We start from the raw sequence: 22938 nt of genomic DNA on the forward strand, positions 1-22938 counted from the left end.
TTATGAGACTGCTAATGTATTTGGTCTCCTTGTGCATGGTAAGATCTAGTAAGATAGCCTGTTTTCTAATTTTTAAAAAAAACTATTCAAAATACATTTTATTCAGTTTATGTTAATAATAATGTCCTCTATAATTATTGTATTATCTTCGCTGTATATTTTCTTATATTTTCTTGGTTTCTCTCAAATTGAATCAGTGCTGTTAGGGAGTCTATAAATTATTCCATTCAATATTTATATTTTATGCCCACCCATGTTGATTCCATTATCCGTTCTTCTGGGTCAAGATTATCTCATCACTGCTCTTATATTATCCTTTATTATCAAAGTTAACACACCAATTTTGTCTTTCCATTCTAAAAGGTAGGTTTAGATACGTCATACTTCACAAATACTTATTATATCAATACAATCTCTCTAGTCATGAAAAGTTGCAGATTTTATTCGTTGTTCGGAGACATTAAAATTATTTTACTTTATTCTTTTCTTGTTTCATTATCTCTCTCTCAATCCCGCACCTTCTCACTTTGTCCACCATCCCCAATTTCTTTATTACATCTTCTGATTAAATATTTTAAGTTTCATTTCTTTTATTCAATTCTGCCTATTCTCATGAAGGGTCTTTCAATCTCATTGGTAAGGAAATATGCCATTATATGAAAACAAAAGAGACTGCCGATGCTGCAACAAAAGACCAGAGCACTGGAAGAACCTAATGGATCGAACAGCATCTTTGGAGGCAAAAGGTGCAACTCATTGATTCAGATCAAACCCTACAGTAGTCCTGATGCATGGTCTCAAATTGAAACTTCAGTTTACAAGATTTGCCTATGTAGATGCTGCTTAACCCGTCGAGTTCCATTTTCATGCCATTGTTTGCTCTTTTTACATACCTCCGATTCCATTCTTCCTGTAAAAGCGCCACAGAAAGCCTCGAGGCGAGTGCAAATGTAACAAACAATTGGCACTATTCAGAAAATTAGGGATTCAGTGGCAGAGAATCGAGTTGACTCCTCAGTCCAGTAGTGAGACTTGGCAGGGTTTGTCCTGCCTCTGCCTCTTTTCCAGCTTTCTCTACACCACTGTAATCATAATGAAGAAGGAACCCGTCCCAAACATCACCTACCCATGTCTCCCTGGGATGTTGCCTGTCCTGATGAGTTACTCCAGATGTTTTATCAATAAATTAGAGTGTGCTGGAGATGTCCTTTGTTGTCCAGACGTTTCAATGATAAGTGAAGGGCTCGGGAAACGGCATCTGCCATTGACCCATTGTAATGGTAGGCGAACTGCAATGGATCAAGCTTTTAAGGAGGATGGAGTTAATGTGCACGATGACTCTTGAAGCAATTTATGATGGTGGATGTCAGAGCCACTGGATAGTAGCCATTAAGGCATGCTTTATTTTATTTAGTCGTGGTCTTAAAGCAGGTAAGGAATCTCTGAACGGAGTAAAAAGAGATTAACAAAGTAATGTGAATTCTCCTGCCAGCTAGTCCGCACAGCTCCTAAAGACGTGACCAGGGATCACTTTGTAGTCTGTAATAATATGCATGCTATAGTATGCTTAATTTGTTTAATTATGCAGACATTTTTGATGATGATTGAGGACATTTCGATGATCAAAAAGGATCAGTGTCATTGTGCAAGAGGGCTGAATGGGGATTGGGAGTTAAAAAGAAAATCCGAGTCAGGCCTTGGGAGAAGATTGAGAAAATGAGAAAATGTGGTAATTCCTAAAGACCACACCAGAGAGGGAGAGGGGAAATGATTGCTATGAAAACCCAAAGTAAACCAACTAGGTGTTTGTTAACCATATAGGCTCATGTTCCCTCTAACCGAAGGCACTCAACTCTACAGTTCAGATCTATTTCAGTGTGTGAAACCTGTACTATTAACAGGCCTTGTATGTGCACAACTGTGTGCGAGTGTATTGCATGTTTTTTTACTTATTTCTTATGCATGTCCATCCTCCCCACAGAGGACCTAGAAAAAATATCTAGAGGTGCACCACCAACACACAAAGGGTTCACAAAAAATTTGCTCTGGCACAAAAATATTGCTCTGTGTGTTAGAATTTCTAGGCCAATGTTTCCACTCGAGGGGAAATAAAAACATTTGAGTGCATAAATGAAAGACAGCCAATAATTAATCTAATGAGCAAATGAAGAAAAATGTCTTTATTCAGAGAATGATTATAACATGTAACTATCACAGGAAGCAGTTTAAGAAAATAGCTTAGATTTATTCAAGAGGAAATGAGACAAGATAAATAGCAATCATTTTATTGCTATTTATCTTGTCTCATTTCCAAAAAGTTTAATCATAGGTGAATAGAATAGGAGGTGACGTGTGAAGTTTAAACACCGGCATAGACGTATTAATATGTTTTATCTGTTACTTAAATATTATAATTGTGAGCTGCAATAAATAACTTCACAAAGCTTTGCTAACTTTTCTAGCATTTTATATATTTTTTAATTCAAGAGTCAGTCTGAAGATTGACTTTATATTATCATAGAATAATGTTATCCCAAAAATGTGATGACCTAGTAACACTACCTTAGTCTCAAATGTAGTCAAAGGTGGCTCAAACCTGTTATGTACTTTACTTGTATATTTACAATACAAGTATCCAACTCCATTTAAGAAAAAAATGTAGTTACTCTCAAAGTTTGGAATTCTGGCTTAACTTCCCAGTCTCACCATATCTTATATTGTAATGCAATACTTTCCTAGATCTGTTAAGTCTTCCAACTAACCTGGACAATATTAATCCAATCTCGGAAACGGAACACTACAAACCACTTTTTGTACAACCATGGACTTGTTTTTTGATTGTGTTTTAGACAGTTGGTTTCTTTTTACTGAACAACAGAATATGTGGAATTTATAGATAGTTCGTGTTTCTGTGTGCTGTCTGATTCTATGGGTGGGTGATACTGCTGCAAACTTGATTTTCATTGTACTTGTACCTCGTTCTATAGTGCAAGAAGGAACTGCAGATGCTGGTTTAAACCAAAGACAGACACTAAAAGTTGAAGTAACTCAGCAGAACAATGAATGAAAGATATGCAAAAAAAGTGACAATGATAAAGGAAACCGGCTATTGTTTGCTGTTTGTAGGGTGAAAACGAGAAGCTAGTGCCACTTGGATGGGGGAGGAACAGAGAGAGAGGGAATGCCAGGCCTACCTGAAGTGAGAGGAATCAATATTCATATCACTGGGTTATAATCTGCCCAAGCAAAATATGAGATGCTATTCCTCCAATATGCATTTAGCCTCACTCTGACAATGAAGAAGACCTAGGACAGAAAGGTCTGTGGAGGAATGGAAAGGAGAATGAAAGTGTCTAGCAACCGGGAGATCATCTCAATAAACTCGACTTGACACACCTAAATTGTTGACTAGCTGTTAAACATTGTACTTTGGCTTTGTTGGCATGATTTTTGAGAATGTTGACTCCCATTATGCACAGTAAGACAATATCCTTTCTTAATCTATAATTTGGCTATGACCTTTTGCTATGATGTTGCTAGGGCGCCATCTTCACAGGGTGCATAGTATAGTAACCATTGATCTCATTAACACAGAAAAGGACCAGCTTTCAAAGAATTTCTTAACACAACTGACAAGCAGTTATCAGTTTTGAAACTACAAGGATAGCTGCATAAATAAACATAAATGCCGGCTGGGACGGGAGCAGGCGACTTTAGGGCCTGTCCCACTTAGGCCATTTTTCAGCACTCGCCTGACCAGACAGAGACAGAGACAGAGACAGAGACAGAGACAGAGACAGAGACAGAGACAGAGACAGAGGAGACAGAGACAGAGACAGAGACAGAGACAGAGACAGAGACAGAGACAGAGACAGAGACAGAGACAGAGACAGAGACAGAGACAGAGACAGAGACAGAGACAGAGAACAGACAAACAGACAAACAGACAAACAGACAAACAGACAAACAGACAAACAACAGACAGACAAAGACAAACAGACAAGACAGAGACAGACGCACGCACAGGGGAAAGCGGGGGGGGGGGGGGGGGGGGGGGCGCTGTCTGATATTCACACGGTGCAAAGCCAAGTGATACAGACACACACCTCGATGAACAAGAAGGATAAGACGGCTAGCACAGTGTACGGTAAACCCTTTAAAAGAGGGGGGGGGGACGACGACTACCTCGACTACCCATAACTACATGGCGACCCCACTACAACTGCTCCTACGACTACAGGATTATCGATTTTCTCCATGGCAACCGATGTTTGGTCGCAGAAAAATTTTCAACATGCAGCCAAAAAAAAAAAATATGAATGTAGGCTGCATTCTAGCCCATATTAGTCCTATTGTCATCATTACTAAAAACAGATACCTCTTCTTCGTTTAGACAGTGACTTGCAATCGAAGATGGAGGATATCTTGCTCCCGCTCTACTTTTGTGCTGTCCGTATAGGCTTTCGGGGAGAATCACAATAATAGTTTCAGCCAAGTATGTTTTGCAACGTACGAGGAATTTTATTTACCAAGTCAGTCATCATACAAATAAAAACCAACAGAACACACAAAACACATTTTAACGTAAACATCCACCACAGAGACATCACATTCCACACCGAGATGGAAGGCAAAAAAAAGTTCAAATCCTTCCCTTAGCTCTCCCGTGATCCGGGGGTCTCGAGCCCTCCGTTGATTCCCGACTAGCCACTTCCGAGACTGCGAGCCCTTGGTGGTAGGTCCGCGGGTTGGAGCAATCCCAGGCAGGGGGATTGGCTCCAATATTGTCCATGCCCCGCGGTGGGGCTCAAAGTCAGTCTGAGGAGGTCTCCAGCTCCATCGATGGTTGGCCGCAAAGCGACAGGAGATGCAACCTAGAAACATCGCGTTTCCGGCAAGGTAAGAAACTGAAAAAAAAGTTTCCCCCCACATAAAACAAACCGGAGAACATTTACACAAACTATAAAACACACTAAACATTTTACAAAAGATGAAAAAACAGACTGTTGGCGGGGCTGCCTATCGCTCGGCTTCCCTGGTGGTAGTCTTCAGACTCGTCAAAACCTGGAGCAGGAGGTGACTAATGAAGCATGATAGATAACAACATACAATCTGCTGGAGGAATTTAGCAGGTTGAAAAGCAATGCTGCTTGACCTGCAGTACTTCCAGCAGACTGTTTATGGCTGCAGATTTCAGTATCTGTAGTCTCCAAGCAGGGTAGATAGTTTGTGAAGTGGTGCACTGGCAGCCTGCTGTATGCTTGTGATGCCAGGCTTCAAAGTTCTTGATATTTCTCAAATTCTACTTTACCACTTTGAGTGGTCATAGGCCAAAGGTTTAAAAATTGTAGATTATTGGGTCTTATCACACTTGTGGAAGCTTGTTGTGCTCAAGCCGTCTGATGTATTTCACATAACAAGGTTCACTCTACACCAATGACTTTATTGACTGTGATCACTTTAGAAGGTCCTGCAATTATAAAAATCTAAGCCTTTCTTCCTTTTCTTTCTATTCTTAGAAAAACCACAATCGAGCTGAATGCCATACTGTCCCAGGAAATCTGTAACTAATCTCAATTATAATCAATACAGAGAGATGCGAGATTCAGGAGATACTGATATTGGCATTGTGCCCTTTCTTTGTATTTTGAATTCCGTTTCAATGCAATCATTGACGACCTGAAACCAGCTACAAATATTAGTGAATAGTCCATGTAAACGATATGCTAACAATTTGACAATTTATAACAGAGGTCATGGCCCAAATCATCTGATGAGTTGCAAACAACCAAGCATGTCAGTCACCTCCATCTCTGCTTAACGCACTGTTATCCTAAATAGGTCCCCAGATTTGAAATTCAGTAGGTAAGCTGGCTTTCAGCTAATAGACAAGATTGGAACTTTCCAATCATAAGCAGTAAATCACACCCACACAATTGCCTTGAAAACTCTGCCACATCCACAGGTTTAATTTCCAACCCCAAAGTACAGATTTCATACTTTCCAAAAACCTATGGTATAATTTTTAAACTATGCAAGGAACAAAAAAAGGTTGAGATTGGTTGTGAATATTTTCTTCGCAGAGGATAATAAATCTAGAATAATCAAGCAGAAGGGGCAAAGAGAAACTAAATGTTGGGAGTAAACGTCCAAGAGGACTTTAGAGTCAGGTGGAACTGAAAGGCGAGTCACAAAGTAGGTCACAAAATTCATTTCGCTTTGTTGGTGCAAGATAGTTGTGGCACTATCTTGTGGTGATTGTGGCACCAGAAAAGATAGGAAATGCCCGATTAAAGAGGGCGTAAAGCCTCACTTTAAAATCCTAGCATCTCTTTATGCCAACTGCACATTCCTAGGCAGCTCATCAAGATAGTGGAGGTGAGTATCAGACAAGCGTAAAGCTGATAAATTGACCCTCAGATGTGCATTTGAAAGCAAAGGAACAACTCTGGAAGGGCCAGCAATATGAGCCAACAATAGCCTTGCACACTGCAGTAGAAATTAATGGAACACCGCTGGCTCTAAGTTCAAGTACAGTGCATTCAGAAGGTATTCAAACCTCTTCAATTTTTCAACATTTTGTTACGTTACAGCCTCATTCTAAAATGGATTAAAAAAATGTTTTATCATCAATCTACACACAATACCCCATTATAAAAAGCGAAAACAGGTGTTTAGAAATTTTTGCAAAGTAATTAAAAATAAATAATTGAAATACCACATTTACATAAGTATTCATACCCTTGATGGGCCTGTCCCACCTACGCAACTTTTTCGGCAACTGCCGGCCCCCATCATAGGTCATTGCAGGTCACCAAAAATGTTCAACATGTTGAAGATCCAGTGGCGACCAGAACAAGGTACGACTCTTTGGGCGACTACTCACGACCATAAAGGCTTCACTCCGCGACATGTCGTGAGTAGACTTCAAGGTCACCCAAAGAGTCGTAGCGTCTTTCTGGTCGCCGCTGGGATTTCAACATGTTGAACATTTTCGGCAACCTGCAATGACCTATGACGGGTGCTGGCAGTCGCCAAAAAAGTCGCATAAGTGGGACATGCCCATGCACTTTGTTGAGGCACCTTTGACAGCTATTACACTCAAATCATCTTGGGTATGACGTTACAAGCTTGGCACACCTGTATTTGGGTAGTTCCTCCCATTCTTCTCTGCAGACAGATCCTCTCAAGCTCTGCCAGGTTGGATGGGGACCGTCAATGCGCAGATATTTTCAGGTCCCTCCAGAGATGTTCAATCGGGTTCAAGTCTGGGCTCTGGCTGGGCGACTCAAGGACAATTCACAGACTTGTCACAAAGCCATTCCTGCGTTGTCTTGGCTGTGTGCTTAGGATCGTTGTCCTGTAGGAAGGTGAACCTCTGCCTCAGTCTGAGGTCCAGAACGTTCTGGAGCAGGTTTTCCTCAAGGATCTCTCTGTACTTTGCCCCATTCATCTTTCCCTCGATCCTAACTGGTCTCCCAGTTCCTGCCACTGAAAAGTATCCCTCACAGCATGATGCTGCCACTACCATGCTTCACCATGATGAGCAGTGCCTGGTTTCCTCCATACATGACGCTTGACATTCAGGCCAACAAGTTCAATCTTGGTTTCATCAGACCAGAGAATCTTGTTTCTCATCATCTGGGGGTCCTTTAGGTGCCTTTTGGCAAACTCCAAGTGGGCTGCTATGTGCTTATTACTGAGGAGTGACTTCCGTCTGGCCACTCTACCATAAGGCCTGATTGGTAGAGTGCTGCAGATATAGTTGTCCTTCTGGAAGGTTCTCCTATCCCACAGAGTAACACTGGAGCTCTGTCAGGGTGACCATTGGGTTCTTGGTCACCTCCTTGACCTAGGCCCTTCTCCCCCGATTGCTCAGTTTGACCGGGCGGCCAGCTCTATGAAGAGTCCTGGTGGTTCCAAAGTTCTTCCGTTTAAAAATGACGGACACCCCTGTGCTCTTCTGGGCCTGCAATGCTGCTGAAATTGTTTTATACCCTTCCCCAAATCTGTGTCTTGACACAATCCTGTCTTGGAGGTCTACGGACATATCTTCATGGCTTGGTTTTTGTTCTGACATGCACTGTCAACTGTGGGACTTTATGTAGACGGGTGTGTGTCTTTCCAAATCAAGTCCAATCAATTTAATTTACCACTGGTGGATGCCAATCAAGTTGTAGAAACATCTCAAGGATAATCAAAGGAAACAGGATGAACCTAAGTTCAACTTTGAGTGCCATAGCAAAGGGTCTGAATACTTATGTAAATGTGATATTTCAGTTGTTCATTTTTAATTACTTTGCAAAATTTTCTAAACACTCATTTTTGCTTCATTCTGGGGTATTGTGAATAGATTGACAATAAAAAAAAATGTAATATATTTTTAAATAAGGCTTTAAAGTACAATGTGGTAAAGGTGAAGTGGTCTGAATACTTTCTGAATGCACTGTATTTTCTAAATTAAAATGAATTATACCTATATAGCCTTCCTGGGCTTCCTGCTTTCATTTGAAACACAATTGATTGGGCTGCTGTAAAACTTGACAAATCAGTCTACATTTGTTACTTTTATGAAAGAGATATTGAAGCAGATGTTGAGCACCACAAAATAACATACAACAAGCTGGGTACCTGTACTCCAATAGTAACTGTAAGAACAACCAAAATTATGACATAGAACAGAAAGTAAATAGATACCAGAGAAAATAACTGGAAATTAAATAGCGGTAATCAAGGCCTTTCGATCAAATTGTCTAAAATAAAGCTGATAAAGCACTAGGGATTTGAAACTGAGATTTGAAGCAGTTTAGAATATAATTTCTGGAAATTTGATTGAAAAATACTTTTTGAAAGATTTCCAGAAATTATATATGACAGTGTTTTCTAAGATATATGACAGTGTTTTCTAAGAAATAGAACCCTAAGATAATGAGGTGTGAGAAAACATTCCAGTTGCATCTACAGTAATTGGTATAGAGGTTAGTACAGGTAATTTACCCAGTATTAAAATATTCCTTGCAAACTATCTATGGGACAATCTATTTATTTTATAGTTGATGGAATGCGGTGTATAAGGAAGTATTGATACAAAGTGCAGAACAAGCTAAATATTTATATTTGTTTTCAGGTTACACAAGTTAGATCCATTGTGATGCCATTCAAGGATATACTTTCACTCTTTTCTTTTGTTATTTCAGTGAATCTAAGGCATAAGAAAAGAGGCAGAACTCTGATGAGAACGTCTCCATGTAATTCCTTTAAAAAAAGATCCACAGAAAATTGCTACTTGACTGTCCGTGGTGTGCGCAATGTGGTTTCATTCTTAATCGCTGTTCTACCTCGTTCACTGCACCTGCCTCTTTCAACACAGCTGAATGCAATAAATTACAAACTTATTTCTATTCTCAAACAAATTACTTTATTGCTCCCGAAATGAGGGGTCAGGTATAATTTATAAAGACTGCCATTACCAAACAGAAAGTCAATATGCAATTAACTGAAACAATATTAATGCAACTTCTGCAGATTTATTACTTTAAAACAGCCAATAATCTGGGTTGCACCCAATCAAGGTAACCCGTTACAGTTCAATATTATTTTTATGGTTGGATATGTAACACAAATAGCCATCGGTTTATCTATCTCCTTTTGCTACAACAGACATGATTAAAACTAGGTAATAAAATATTAATTTTAGAACAGACAATGACATGTGAGTGGATACAAAATTCTTAAGGGGTTGGACAGGCTAGATGCAGGAAGATTATTCCCGATGTTGGGGAAGTCCAGAACAAGGGGTCACAGTTTAAGGATAAGGGGGAAGTCTTTTAGGATCGAGATGAGAAAATCATTTTTTACACAGAGAGTGGTGAATCTGTGGAATTCTCTGCCACAGAAGGTAGTTGAGGCTAGTTCATTGGCTATATTTAAGAGGGAGTTAGATGTGGCCCTTGTGGCTAAAGGGATCAGGGGGTATGGAGAGAAGGCAGGGATGGGATACTGAGTTGGATGATCAGCCATGATCATATTGAATGGCGGTGCAGGCTTGAAGGGCCGAATGGCCTCCTCCTGCACCTATTTTCTATGTTTCTATAAAATGTAGCTCAGATTGCCAAGTAGTTTTTTTTTTAATTGAACATTACTTTAAGTTGTATATCACAATAGATGATAGAGATTAAACTGCGAGAATCCACTTAATTTGCTCAAAGGTCCCACACCACCACAAACATGTAAGAGTTCACAGGACAACAATTACCAATTACCGTATGACAGAGATGTTTAAGTAAATGCACCTTTTTTCGCTTCTGATCAACTAGGAGCATGCTTTTTTGTCATTACTCAGCCCGTTTACATAGATAATCAGTCCACTGATTCTTGCTTACGTTCATGGAATAAAATAAAAGTTTTATTTCAATTTGCCAACACTCCAGAACAAAAAAAATAATAGGCATACTTTATTAATAATGGGATCAAACAGGTTATTTTATATATAGGTAAAGTCAGGAAAACTATTTGTACATATTGGGATTGAGCGAACAGTTTCTGTGCTGGAATGGATACAGCAACAAAGAAAATGTTCCGTTCTTGTATTTTTCTAATCCGTCCAGTTCTCAGTGTAAACCTATTATACTTGCTTATCAACGTCTGCATAAAACAACATAAAATAAATCGCAAAACGACATCAGATTTTTACTCAAGTTTCGTCAGAAAACTTTTCCTGCTAAGATAAATTTGCAACTTCATTCTACTCGGAGTCCTTATTAATGTTGGGGTTCCCCATGGATGATGACCCGCTGTAGAGGGTAACAATGAACAAAAGAAAACGGAAATAAAGCTAAAGACCCCTTCACCGTATGAATGAAAACAAGAAGGATTTTCAAATACTCTACAAAGTGTGTATATTAAGGTGTTCTAGTCTTACACGGCTCCCAGAATATCTGTAAACTTTCTGATTATATACATTTCCAAGATTTCCTTTAAAATCAACAAAACATCATAAAATTGTACGTACATCTTGTAATTTGTTTAAATAATTTCTCCTTCTAATCAGGATCTGCGAGTAGATTAAATAATTCAAATGTAAACAAATGCATTATTGTGTAACTACATCCCATTGGACTATTATGGTCTTAGGGCACTCCACCTTAAATACTTCCTTTGCCAACAGGTTGAAGTTACAAATAGACTGCGTTGATGTTTGTAGAATTGTATGATCTGTGCACTCGTTTAAACTGTCGCGTTATTTTTTGCAGAAACCAATAAGATGAAATCCCCGATGGAACGAAACAGAAGTAAAGGCGTACAAAAATAAAATCACCACAATCTAATAGAAATGCTTCACTTTGATCAGGCAGTGTCGCTATCTACTGCATGTCTTGCAATAGTAATCGCTGTTCCACAACGAATACTCTATTCACATTCTAACACTACACCGACAGTACGAAGATCTGTTAAAATATGTGTATATCTCACTGTATCTGCAACCCACAACCTCAATTATCAAAGATGCTGTTTCTGCTGAAATAAGGGTGATGTATATGGAAAAATATATTTCTATTGGTGTTTTTACTTAAAACGTAATAAATAAGAGCCATCATACAAAAACATATCAGCATCGCTGTATTCAACAAAAAACATTTTCCTGTTCCATTGGAGTTTTGTTACATCCCGAAAACTAGAAACATGTTTCAAAATCTTGTTAAAATATTATTGTTTGGGGCATTGAACGCTTAGATTTACACTGTTCTTTCCCCAAATCCAGAGAGTTTACATCTTCTGTCTGCAAAAACTTGCAGCGATTTCTGGCTTGCCTTGGCTGCTGCATTGGATATTCACCGATGTTAAACACTGCAAGATGCACTATTTTAATTCGGGTTTCAAAAACATCTTTCGCTAAACCCTGAGCCAATTCCCGAGGTTGAAGAGCCTATGTTTAACGTGGGATGGAGTAGGAATGAGGAGTTGCAAAACAATTCAGGTCAAGAAACGCATTCTAAATACTGCACTTGCACTGTGTGCCAACACCCCCCTCCCCGCAGAACGTGGACAGCAGCCCATACTATGCTGATGCTGCATTCACAGTGGAATGAAATCAGTGTGTTTCCCTGGAACTAGTAATAAGAGTCCACGGGGGTACCTGTAATTAATTCAAAGGGTAAGGAACCCACAAAAGCACATTGCAGGATGGACATTTTTAAACCCAAAACAAAATTAGACTTTTTTTTATTTTTTGGAGAAAAAAATACCATAACTTTTAAGCACAGATTGTGAGTCACTTGACACTTACCATTAGATCGACGGACAATATTTTCCAAAAAAGTGTTTTGAGGGGCAACAAGTCCTTTCCTTCCCCCCGCCATTCTATCTTCTCAGCAGGCTTGATGGCAATGCTGCAGTGGCCGAGCTGGTGCGATGGATGGGGCGATCGGAATGCAGGCTGCAGCTCCCGATCTTCCCTGCTCATTGTAACGGCGCAGACTGTGCGTGGGGCGAAGCGCTCTGTGAAGCCTTTCCTTCCTCCCCCTCCTTCTCGTGTCCAACTCGGCGCGCCGCGGGGACGCGCGTTTTGGCCAAGCTCCGGCAGCGAGCCTGGACGGAGCGCGCGTGCTTTTCCCACTCCCCCCACCCACCTACTCACAATAAATGCAGCACAGCCCTCTACTGTGTGCACGCTTCACTTCGAGCTCTGTGTGCATTTACCTGAGAGCGAATCAAGGCATTTTACACACTGTAGCGAGTCTCGGTGGCACAAAACGTAACCCAGCCTGTTCTGTCCTCAGAGCAGATAGCTTTCTCATAAACAAATAATGCAAATAGGCGCAAAAGTTGCCGGTGGGGTTGCCGGTGGGGTTGCCGGGTGGGAGGTTGGAGGTTGGGTGAGCTGCACGTCCTAGCTGTAATACGGAGAATAGTAATCTGCTCCTGTGAATCAACGAAATATATGCATCAAGAACCGCAAATAATCAGGGTTGTTAATGTAAATTTCATTGATGCTGGTGATGTGCAACTTAGGTCAATATTTTCTTGGCAATACGGGGGCGATATGAATTTATAGGATCTATCATTGGACAAACTAAAAAAGGACTTTGATGAGCAGAAACTAACGTTTCTGGATTTATATTTTGGTCTTTTCTTAGATTTAGTATGGAATATTTCTAGAGTAAATACAGTCAGTATCTGCTCAGCTAGACTCTGACCAACATTAAGATATCCAGGATGCTTGCCAATGATATTTATTTGTTAAACTAGACTAAGTGCAGACTCCAACGCAATATTCCACCACTCACCCGTTCCCCCAATGCAATATTCTACCACTCACGCATAGCCCACAACTGCGCAGGCACGGCACATTTCCCCTCGTCCCCCAGCACTCCCTCCCCCTCCTCTTCACCCACCCTCTTCTTTCCCCTCTCCTCCTCCCCTCCCCCAATCCCTCACTTATCACTCCCTCTCCTTTCCCCTACCCTGTCCTTTCCCCTAACCTCTCCTACACCCCCCATAACTATCACTCACTCCTCATCCCCTATCCCCTCCATTATCCCTCCTGACCTCCCCCACTGCCCTCCTCTCCCTCTATTCCCCACTCCCTACCTCCCCCACTCCCCTCTCCTCTCACTCTATCCCCCCTCCTCTCCCTCTATTCCTCCTCCTCCCCCACACTCCCTCCTCACCTCCCCCACTTTCCCCCTCTCCCTCCATACCCCTCCACTTCCTCAATCCTCCCATTCTCCCTCCTAACCTCCCCAGGATCTTTCCCCTCTCCTCCTCCCCTCCCTCTCCTTTCTCCTACCCTCAGTCACTCCCTCCCTCCCTCTGCTCACTCCGGCTCAGTCGCTGCTCAACCCTTCCCCGTCCTACCCGACCGGCCACTGCTGACGCTAGGCACGTCCCCACCATGCCCGCCCGCTGCTGCCGCTTGGCCCGTCCTCACCCTGCCCACCCACCCACCTACCTGCCTGCTCGCTGCCGCCATACGGACTGGGCTGCAGGGGGATGGAGTCGGTGAGAGGGGTGAGTGAGGGAGAGAGAGATGGGACCAGTGCCTCCACTGAACGCCCCACCCCCCACCCTCGCGGCCACCGCCGGTGGTGGACAGGTTACTGTGAGGAGTGGAGTTTGTGAGTGAGGCGGGAGAGGCCGCAGTGCAGGAAAAGGGCGTCGCTGTCCCAGCCGTGGCGTTCACTGACAGGAGACGAGACCAATCTGCGCATGCGCGGTTTAAAGATTTTAAAACTTTAATAACTTTGAAAATATACCATTGATCGGAACAAAACTTGTTGCACATGCAGCACAGGAGAATGGTGAGTAAGGTGACGAAAAATCGTAGTGCCGTTTTTGCGCAAATAGAAAAACCATCCAAACCAGAAGAGCACAAGGTCAGAGTTTTAGTTACGGTGCATTCAGAAAGTATTCAGACCCCTTCACTTTATCCACATTTTTTTAACGTTACACCCTTATTCTAAAATTGATTAAATATAATTTTTTATCATCAATCATTACACAATACCCCATAATAAAAAAAGTAAAAACAGGTGTTAAGAAACTTTTGTAAAGTAATTCATAATAAATAACTGAAATATCACATTTACATAAGTATTCAGACCCTTTATTCGGTACTTTGTTGAAGCAGCTTTGCCAGCGATTACAGCCTCAAGTCTTCTTAGGTATGACGCTACGAGCTTGACACACCTGTATTTGGGCAATTTCTCCCATTCTTCTCTGCAGATCCTCTCAAGCTCTGTCAGGTTGGATGGGGAGCATCGATGTACAGCTATTTTCAGGTCCCTCCAGAGATATTTGATTAGGTTCAAGTCCGGGCTCTGGTAGGGCCACAAGGAAATTCACAGACTTGTCAGAAAGCCACTCCTGCGTTGTCTTGGCTGTGTGCTTAGGGTCGTTGTCCTGTTGGAAGGTGAACCTCCTGCCCCAGTCTGAGGTCCTGAACCCTCTGGAGCAGGTTTTCATCAAGGGTCTCTCTGTACCTAACTCCGTTCATCTTTCCCTCGATCCTGACTAATCTCCCAGTTCCTGCCACTGAAAAACGTTCCCACAGCATGATGCTGCCACCACCATCCTTCACCTTAGGTATGGTATTGGCCAGATGATGAGCGGTGCCTGGTTTCCTCCAGACATCACGGCATTCAGGCCAAAGAGTTAAATCTTGCTTTCATCAGATCAGAGAATCTTGTTTAGGTGCCTTTTGGCAAACTCCAAGCGGGCTGTCGTGTGCCTTTTAATGAGGAGTGACTTCCGTCTGGCCATTCTACCATAAAGGCCTGATTAGTGGAGTGTTGCTGATATAGGTGTCCTGGAAGTTGCTCCCATCTCCACAGAGCAACTCTGGCACTGTCAGAGTGACCATCGGGTTCTTGGTCACCTCCCTGACCTAGGCCCTTCTCCCCCAATTGCTCAGTTTGGCCGGGCAGCCAGCTCTATGAAGAGTCCTGGTGGTTTCAAAGTTCTTCCTATTTATGAATAACGGAGCCACTGTACTCTCCGGGACCTGTAATCCTGCAGAAATTGTTTTATACCCTTCCGCAGATCTGTGTCTCGACACAATCTTGTCTCGGAGGTCCACGGACAATTCCTTCGTCTTCTTGGCTTAGTTTTTGCTTTGACATGCACTGTCAACTGTGGGAGCTTATATAGACAGGTGTGTGCCTTTCCAAATCATGTACAATCAATTTAATTTACCACTTGTGGACTCCAATCAAGTTGTAGAAACATCTCAAGGATAATCAATGGAAACAGGATGCACTGAAGCTCAATTTTGAGTGTCATAGCAAAGGGTTTGAATACTGATGTAAATGAGATATTTTAGTTATTTCTTTTTAGTTACTTTGCAAAAATTTCTAAACATCTATTTTCACTTTTTCATTATGTGGTATTTTGTGTAGATCGATGATAAAAAAAATAAATTGAATCCATTTTAGAATAAGGTTGTAATGTAACAAAATGGGGATAAAGTGAAGGGGTCTGAATGCACTGTATGTATAGAAGATATGTATAGAGCTTCAGCAGCAGGCACAACGTGGACTTCAACATCACGGACCCCCAAGGGTCTCCAGTGTTGGTGCTCCAACCGCGGGGGCCTACCGTAACATCATGGAGCTCGATCTGTGGAGCTTCTAGCCGTGGGCGCTGCACAGACTTTAGGATCGCGGAGCTGCCTGCGACCTTTGCTGAGGATCACCTGAAGAGGTGCCCCGCCCACTGGGCCTGTGGTCTTGGGATCGTGAAGCCACGGCCTCCGATGAGAAGCGGTCGATTCAGGAATTCCGAGCCGTGGGGTGTCCTGATCCGTCCCGACGTCGGAGTTTCCATCATCCTGAAGAGAGGACCTGTACATCAGGCCATCCGTAACGGTGACTGCGGAGGGTTCAGGGCCCCGACCACCGGTCCACAGAACGAGGAAGACTGACTGAACTTTTGTGCCTTCCATCACAGCAGGAATTGCTGGTCCCACTGTGGAGGATCTTTTATTTTTTATGTTGAATTTCTGTTGTGTATTGTGTTCTTCCTTTCTTGCTGGGAGAGGACTGCTCATCCGCCAAGCTTACCCTTGAGTAGGAGACTCGACGGAGACTTTTTCCATGTCATCTCCCTCGCATCCTAACAGCATGGATTGGAGTGGCCTTTCCCAGATTCGGGCCTGGAGCATCAGCAGCAAGCGCAGCGTGTACTTTTCCATCGCGAAGCGGGCGAAACCTTGCTGTGGGTCACCAGAGAGAATTGCTCCGATCGCTGGCCTGGTGATTTTGGCATAATGGGGCTGTGGTCTGAGGAGCTTCCAGCCACGGATGTGGTGTGGACTTACCATCTGGGATCCCTTACCAGGGATCGCCGGAGAAGAGTTCCGACCACCGGCCTGCAGCCTATAACATCCTGAAGCCGCGGACTACGGAGCTTCTAGCCACGGGCGTGGTGTGGACTTAGCGTCCGGAGCCTGGGATCCCTTGCCGAGGGTTGCCGGAGAAGAGATCCGACCGCCTGCCTGCGGCCTATAACATATTGAAGCCGCGGTCTCCAGTAGGAAAGTGCTGATTCCGGACCTCCAAGCCGCGGAGTGTGTTTGACCGTCCCGACGTCGGAGTTTTGAGCATCCCGACGAGAGGGCCTGTACATCCAGCCATCCGTAGCGGCGACTAAGGAGGGTTTATGGCCCCGACCACGGGTGAACAAAGGAGGAGGACTGACTGAACTTTGTTGTCTTCCATCACAGTGAAGAATGCTGTGGTGGATATTTATGTTAAATCTTATTCGGTATTGTGTGTCCTTTTTAAGTGTATCGCTGCTGGAAAATTAATTTCACTGCACTTTCGGGTGCATGTGACAAAAACAATTGACTGACTTTGACTTTGACTTATCGAACAGTACCTACTGTATCCTACTGAGGCCAATTAGATGTCTACGCTTACCTGTTTCCATTTTGCCATCAGCTGTTGCTATACTCTTCTTGCAGACAGCAATGAATCTCTAAAATGTTCTGCACCGGAGGTTGGTGAGGCTTGATCACTATTAAATGAACGGGTTGATGCATATTTTAAAAATCGGAGAAGTGAGGGCTCTGGGGAACTAGTGCCGAAGATGAGTTGAAGCCTGAAGCAAATCAGCTCCAATCATAGAAACATAGAAACATAGAAACATAGAAAATAGGTGCAGAAGTAGGCCATTCGGCCCTTCGAGCCTGCACCGCCATTCAATATGATCATGGCTGATCATCCAACTCAGTATCCTGTTCCTGCCTTCTCTCCATACCCCCTGATCCCTTTAGCCACAAAGGCCACATCTAACTCCCTCTTAAATATAGCCAATGAACTGGCCTCAACTACCTTCTGCGGCAGAGAATTCCAGAGATTCACCACTCTCTGTGTGAAAAAAGTTTTCCTCATCTCGGTCCTAAAAGATTTCCCCCTTATCCTTAAACTATGACCCCTTGTTCTGGACTTCCCCAACATCGGGAACAATCTTCCTGCATCTAGCCTGTCCAACCCCTTAAGAATTTTGTAAGTTTCTATAATATCCCCCCTCAATCTTCTAAATTCTAGCGAGTACAAACCGAGTCTATCCAGTCTTTCTTCATATGAAAGTCCTGACATCCCAGGAATCAGTCTGGTGAATCTTCTCTGTACTCCCTCTATGGCAAGAATGTCTTTCCTCAGATTAGGAGACCAAAACTGTACGCAATACTCCAGGTGTGGTCTCAACAAGACCCTGTACAACTGCAGTAGAACTTCCCTGCTCCTATACTCAAATCCTTTTGTTATGAATGCTAACATACCATTCGCCTTCTTCACTGCCTGCTGCACCTGCATGCCTACTTTTAATGACTGGTGTACCATGACACCCAGGTCTCGTTGCATCTCCCCTTTTCCTAATCGGCCACCATTCAGATAATAGTCTACTTTCCTGTTTTTGACACCAAAGTGGATAACCTCACATTTATCCACATTATACTGCATCTGCCATGCATTTGCCCACTCACCCAGCCTATCCAAGTCACCTTGCAGCCTCCTAGCATCCTCCTCACAGCTAACACTGCCCCCCAGCTTCGTGTCATCTGCAAACTTGGAGATGTTGCATTCAATTCCCTCGTCCAAATCATTAATATATATCGTAAATAGCTGGGGTCCCAGAACTGAGCCTTACGGAACCCCACTAGTCACTGCCTGCCATTGTGAAAAGAACCCGTTCACTCCTACTCTTTGCTTCCTGTCTGCCAACCAGTTCTCTATCCACATCAATACTGAACCCCCAATACCGTGTGCTTTAAGTTTGTATACTAATCTCTTATGTGTAATCTTAACAAATGGTGCAGTTTGCCTGAGGGATCAGGTAGCCTACTCCTGCTCTTGTTTTCATCTATTATATACTAGCTCCTCTGGTGGCTAAAGAACTCCTCTCAGTCACATTGCTGATTCCATCAAATCCAATTTCATCATATACAATCTTCGACAACCCAAGAAAATGTAAGGAAGTGGCAACCTTGGCTTTTTTCAACCCCCTAAGGGCAAAGACGTATCTCAAAATTGGTTATACTCAGAAATCTATATAATTAAAAGTCTAATCTTGACCACTTCCTGTTTGCACTGCATATTGATATTAGAAAAAACGCTATTACTTACGGCTGTGATTTTTGGCCATCTTACTCAGTCCCCCTCCACTGTGCAGGACAAGGGGATTTTTCACATCGATCAAAAATAAAATAGTTTTTAGTGTTTAAAAAATGTTGAGGTTCTCCCTCCTGTCAATCACCGCCATGAAGGCCACGCCCCTTCTAGTGGGAGGGGGTAGGGACTATAAAATCCGGAAGTGTGGGCATGGCTCAGTCTCTGCAAGATGGGGGAGGGAGAGGTCACTTTGGTGGCCTTGCACCCGGCTTGTAATGGTAGGAAACTGCTTTTGAATTTGGTGGCCTTGCTCCCTGCTTGAAATGGTATGAAACTGCTTTTGAATTTGGTGGCCTTGCTCCCTGCTTGAAATGGTAGGAAACTGCATTTTAATTTGGTGGCCTTGCACCCTGCTTAAAATGGTAGGAAACTTCATTAGAACTTGGTGGCCTGCACTCTGCCTCAAATGGAATTTCAAGGAATAGCCGTGTCAACTGCCAGCCCACCAGCCGTGAGTGAGTGAGTTGCCAGCACACCATGCTTGAGTGACTGAGCTGCCAGCCCAAGAATCCATTCGCCCCACAGTGTCCATACTAGCCCTTGGGAAACCAGTCCCTTCAGCCCACAACACCCATACTAGCACTCCAGAAAGCCTCCCCCCCCACTGGCCACCAATATTGATTTTGATGGAGAGGTGGAATATTGCGTTGGGGGACCAGCCCTCCCCTGTGAACATGGGACCCAACAGGTCCCACTTAGTCTAGTTATTACTATTTTCAATCTGAAACTGTGATTGTCAGATCCTCGCCTTGACCGGATTATAATAAATATGCATTCAACAGCACTGAATACAAATGTGGTGTTTTATTCTATAATATCCCACCAACATGTGTCCTCTGACCTTTCTGACTCAGTGGAACACAAGATACATTTAAATACAACATCAGTTACCATGACATCCCTCCTTTATCAAACAAAAATATGTCCCCATTATCATATTGTAAACTGAACATTCCAACACCATTTAACATACAGTATGACATTTATTCCAGTGATAATGCATCACTTTCACATGTCAACACATCTCATAATCCTCGTATCTCTTGGGTGGTCTTCCATAGAAACATAGAAAATAGGTGCAGGAGTAGGCCATTCGGCCCTTCGAGCCTGCATCGCCATTCAATATGATCATGGCTGATCATCGAACTCAGTATCCTGTACCTGCCTTCTCTCCATACCCCTTGATCCCTTTAGCCACAAGGGACACATCTAACTACCTCTTAAATATAGCCAATGAACTGGCCTCAACTACCCTCTGTGGCAGAGAATTCCACAGATTCACCACTCTCTGTGTAAAAATGATTTTCTCATCTCGGTCCTAAAAGACTTCCCCGTTATCCTTTAACTGTGACCCCTTGTTCTGGACTTCCCCAACATCGGGAATAATCTTCCTGCATCTAGCCTGTCCAACCCCTTAAGAATTTTGTAAGTTTCTATATGATCCCCCCTCAATCTTCTAAATTCTAGCGAGTACAAGCCGAGTCTATCCAGTTTTTCTTCATATGAAAGTCCTGCCATCCCAGGAATCAGTCTGGTGAACTTTCTCTGTACTCCCTCTATGGCAAGAATGTCTTTCTTCAGATTAGGAGACCAAAACTGTACACAATACTCCAAGTGTGGTCTCACCAAGACCCTGTACAACTGCAGTAGAACCTCCCTGCTTTTATACTCAAATCCTTTTGCTATGATACTTTTGCTTATACTCAAATCCTTCCCTGATGTTTTTGTCTGGCCACTGCCTCTGTCTGTGCTGATACTGGATTCTGATATGTCATGTTATGATCCACCAGTTCATCATCTCGATTCTAGTTTTGCATAGTCTCCACCTCAAACACGTGCATTCTTGGCTCATTAAGTTGGTAGTCTCTAATCTGATCCCTCAGTCTCAACTTCAGTCTGCAGCGTCCCTGGACTATCACAACGGTGATACTTTTTCAGAAATGTTGTGTTTCTATCATATTTGATTCCTTCTGGCGACTGGACCGTCCCTTTATTTCCTTGTCTGGACACCATAGTGTATTGTTGTGGAAAGAAGAGTGTGTCCATTTTGCTCAAACTTTCCTCGCCTGCACCTCATCTCCTGCATCACATCTGAAGGTCTGGCACCTTGTCTCTTGTCTGGATAGGGCTTTGCTGCCTCTTTCTCTTCTGCATCATGATCTCTCACTTCTTGGTCATTTACCATATCACTAACCCATGGTATCTTGGTCCAGATTTTCCTTCCAAACAGCAATTCTGCCAGACTCTTCCCTGTTGTGCTATGTGATGTAGCTCTATATGCTGCTACATACAATAAGAGGATCTCCTTACAACCTTTGCCTTCTGCTTGAGCAATTCTCATCCTCTTCTCTGGAGATTGGTTCTGACGTTCCACTTCTCCATTACCTTGAGGCCACGTTGGTGTGACTTTGTGATGGTACACACCTGTGATCTTTATGTAGTCAGCAAACATCTGAGAAATGAACTGTGGCCTATTGTGTGAATATAATGTCACTGGTAGACTGTGTCTTGTAAAAATTTCCATCAAAACTGTTGCAGTCTTTTCTGATGTTGTAGACCTCATAATCGCATACTCATAATATCTGCTGTAGTAGTCAATCATAACTAATATTGACTGTCCTGATGGGAGTGGGCCTAGAAAATCTACGGCATGATACGGAAAAATATGCCCTAAGGTCTGAACTTGAAACCCAACAAGCACCAAGGTCATGATCTATCAAGCAGCAATGATTCTTGTTCTTCTGTCATACTCTTCACAAGATATCCATAGTCAGTAGTCTGAGCTCCATAAAGGCAAGAGATTCCCAGGAAAACAAAGAAAATGTTCAAGGGATATTCTCAACCAATCTTGAAAAACTATTACCTCATCAGCAACTCATGGGAATCCATGGCCCATGACTGCTCAAAATGAAGAAGCAACATCCACTGTGTACTTTTGAGTCTTTACAATAGAGTGTGCAAAGCACAGGTACAAACCCAAAGGAGCGCACATCCTCATCTCTCTACGAGCTTTGTGAATTATCACCTACTCCATCCATTTTAATATCAGAATCCACAGATCTCAAAGAATTGTCTAAGTGAAAAAATAGATGCACTCTTCACACCATCCACAAAACTACATGTTGCAAAAGCTTTTCTTTCATGTCATTCTTTTATGTTTGTGAGTATGCTAAAAAGTGCATACCGTCCATTAACCTCAAACAGACCTAGGATTGACTTTGGCACTTCTATTAACAGTATATGCAAATATACTTTGAATAAATTCAGTGAACCATAGACAAGCTTGGTAAGGTAGATGATATATATGTATTGTAATTTTTGAGTTATTCAACATTATTTGCAAAGTATGAAACAATTCTCTATTCTTGTCCATCACTTCAATGATTAGTCCAGAATTGCTTGTCCCAGTGGTGAGAATGATCGATGCATACCTCCACAGTAGCAATATTTTACTGGATGCATCCAGGCTACCAGTAGCTATATTATCCATTTCAAAAAGGAAATGGTGCTGCTTGCAGCTGCTATCCTGCTGTTCTCAGAATTAAAATTTACTTTGGTTCTGTGTTGATTGACAAGCTGTTTTCATGGTTTGCCTTCTGTGCATGCAGAACATAAATTTATTTCTTAAGCAAAGCATGCCAACCTACACCCTAATTGTTCAAAACTTGAGTGTAACTCAACAATAAAGCATAGTATATATCATTTTTCATATATATTGTTTGCATTTCTCAAAGGACAATGAATTAGAGCATATTTTAGAAAGCTAACT

At 42.5% G+C, this 22938-nt stretch overlaps 1 protein-coding gene across 1 annotated transcript in view; it reads right to left on the minus strand.

Annotated features, from left to right (window-relative positions):
- Positions 1-12683, minus strand: part of kcnh1a (potassium voltage-gated channel, subfamily H (eag-related), member 1a) — a 201243-nt gene extending 188560 nt beyond the window's left edge. Inside the window, exon 1 of the mRNA XM_055639701.1 lies at positions 12287-12683. Coding sequence (XP_055495676.1) covers positions 12287-12359 — 73 coding nt within the window. The 5' untranslated portion in view covers positions 12360-12683. The remainder of the gene's footprint in view (positions 1-12286) is intronic.
- Between the last annotated feature and the right edge of the window lie 10255 nt (positions 12684-22938).

The sequence above is a fragment of the Leucoraja erinacea genome, chromosome 8, assembly GCF_028641065.1.
Source record: "Leucoraja erinacea ecotype New England chromosome 8, Leri_hhj_1, whole genome shotgun sequence".
In the NCBI taxonomy this organism is placed as follows: Eukaryota; Metazoa; Chordata; class Chondrichthyes; order Rajiformes; family Rajidae; genus Leucoraja; species Leucoraja erinaceus.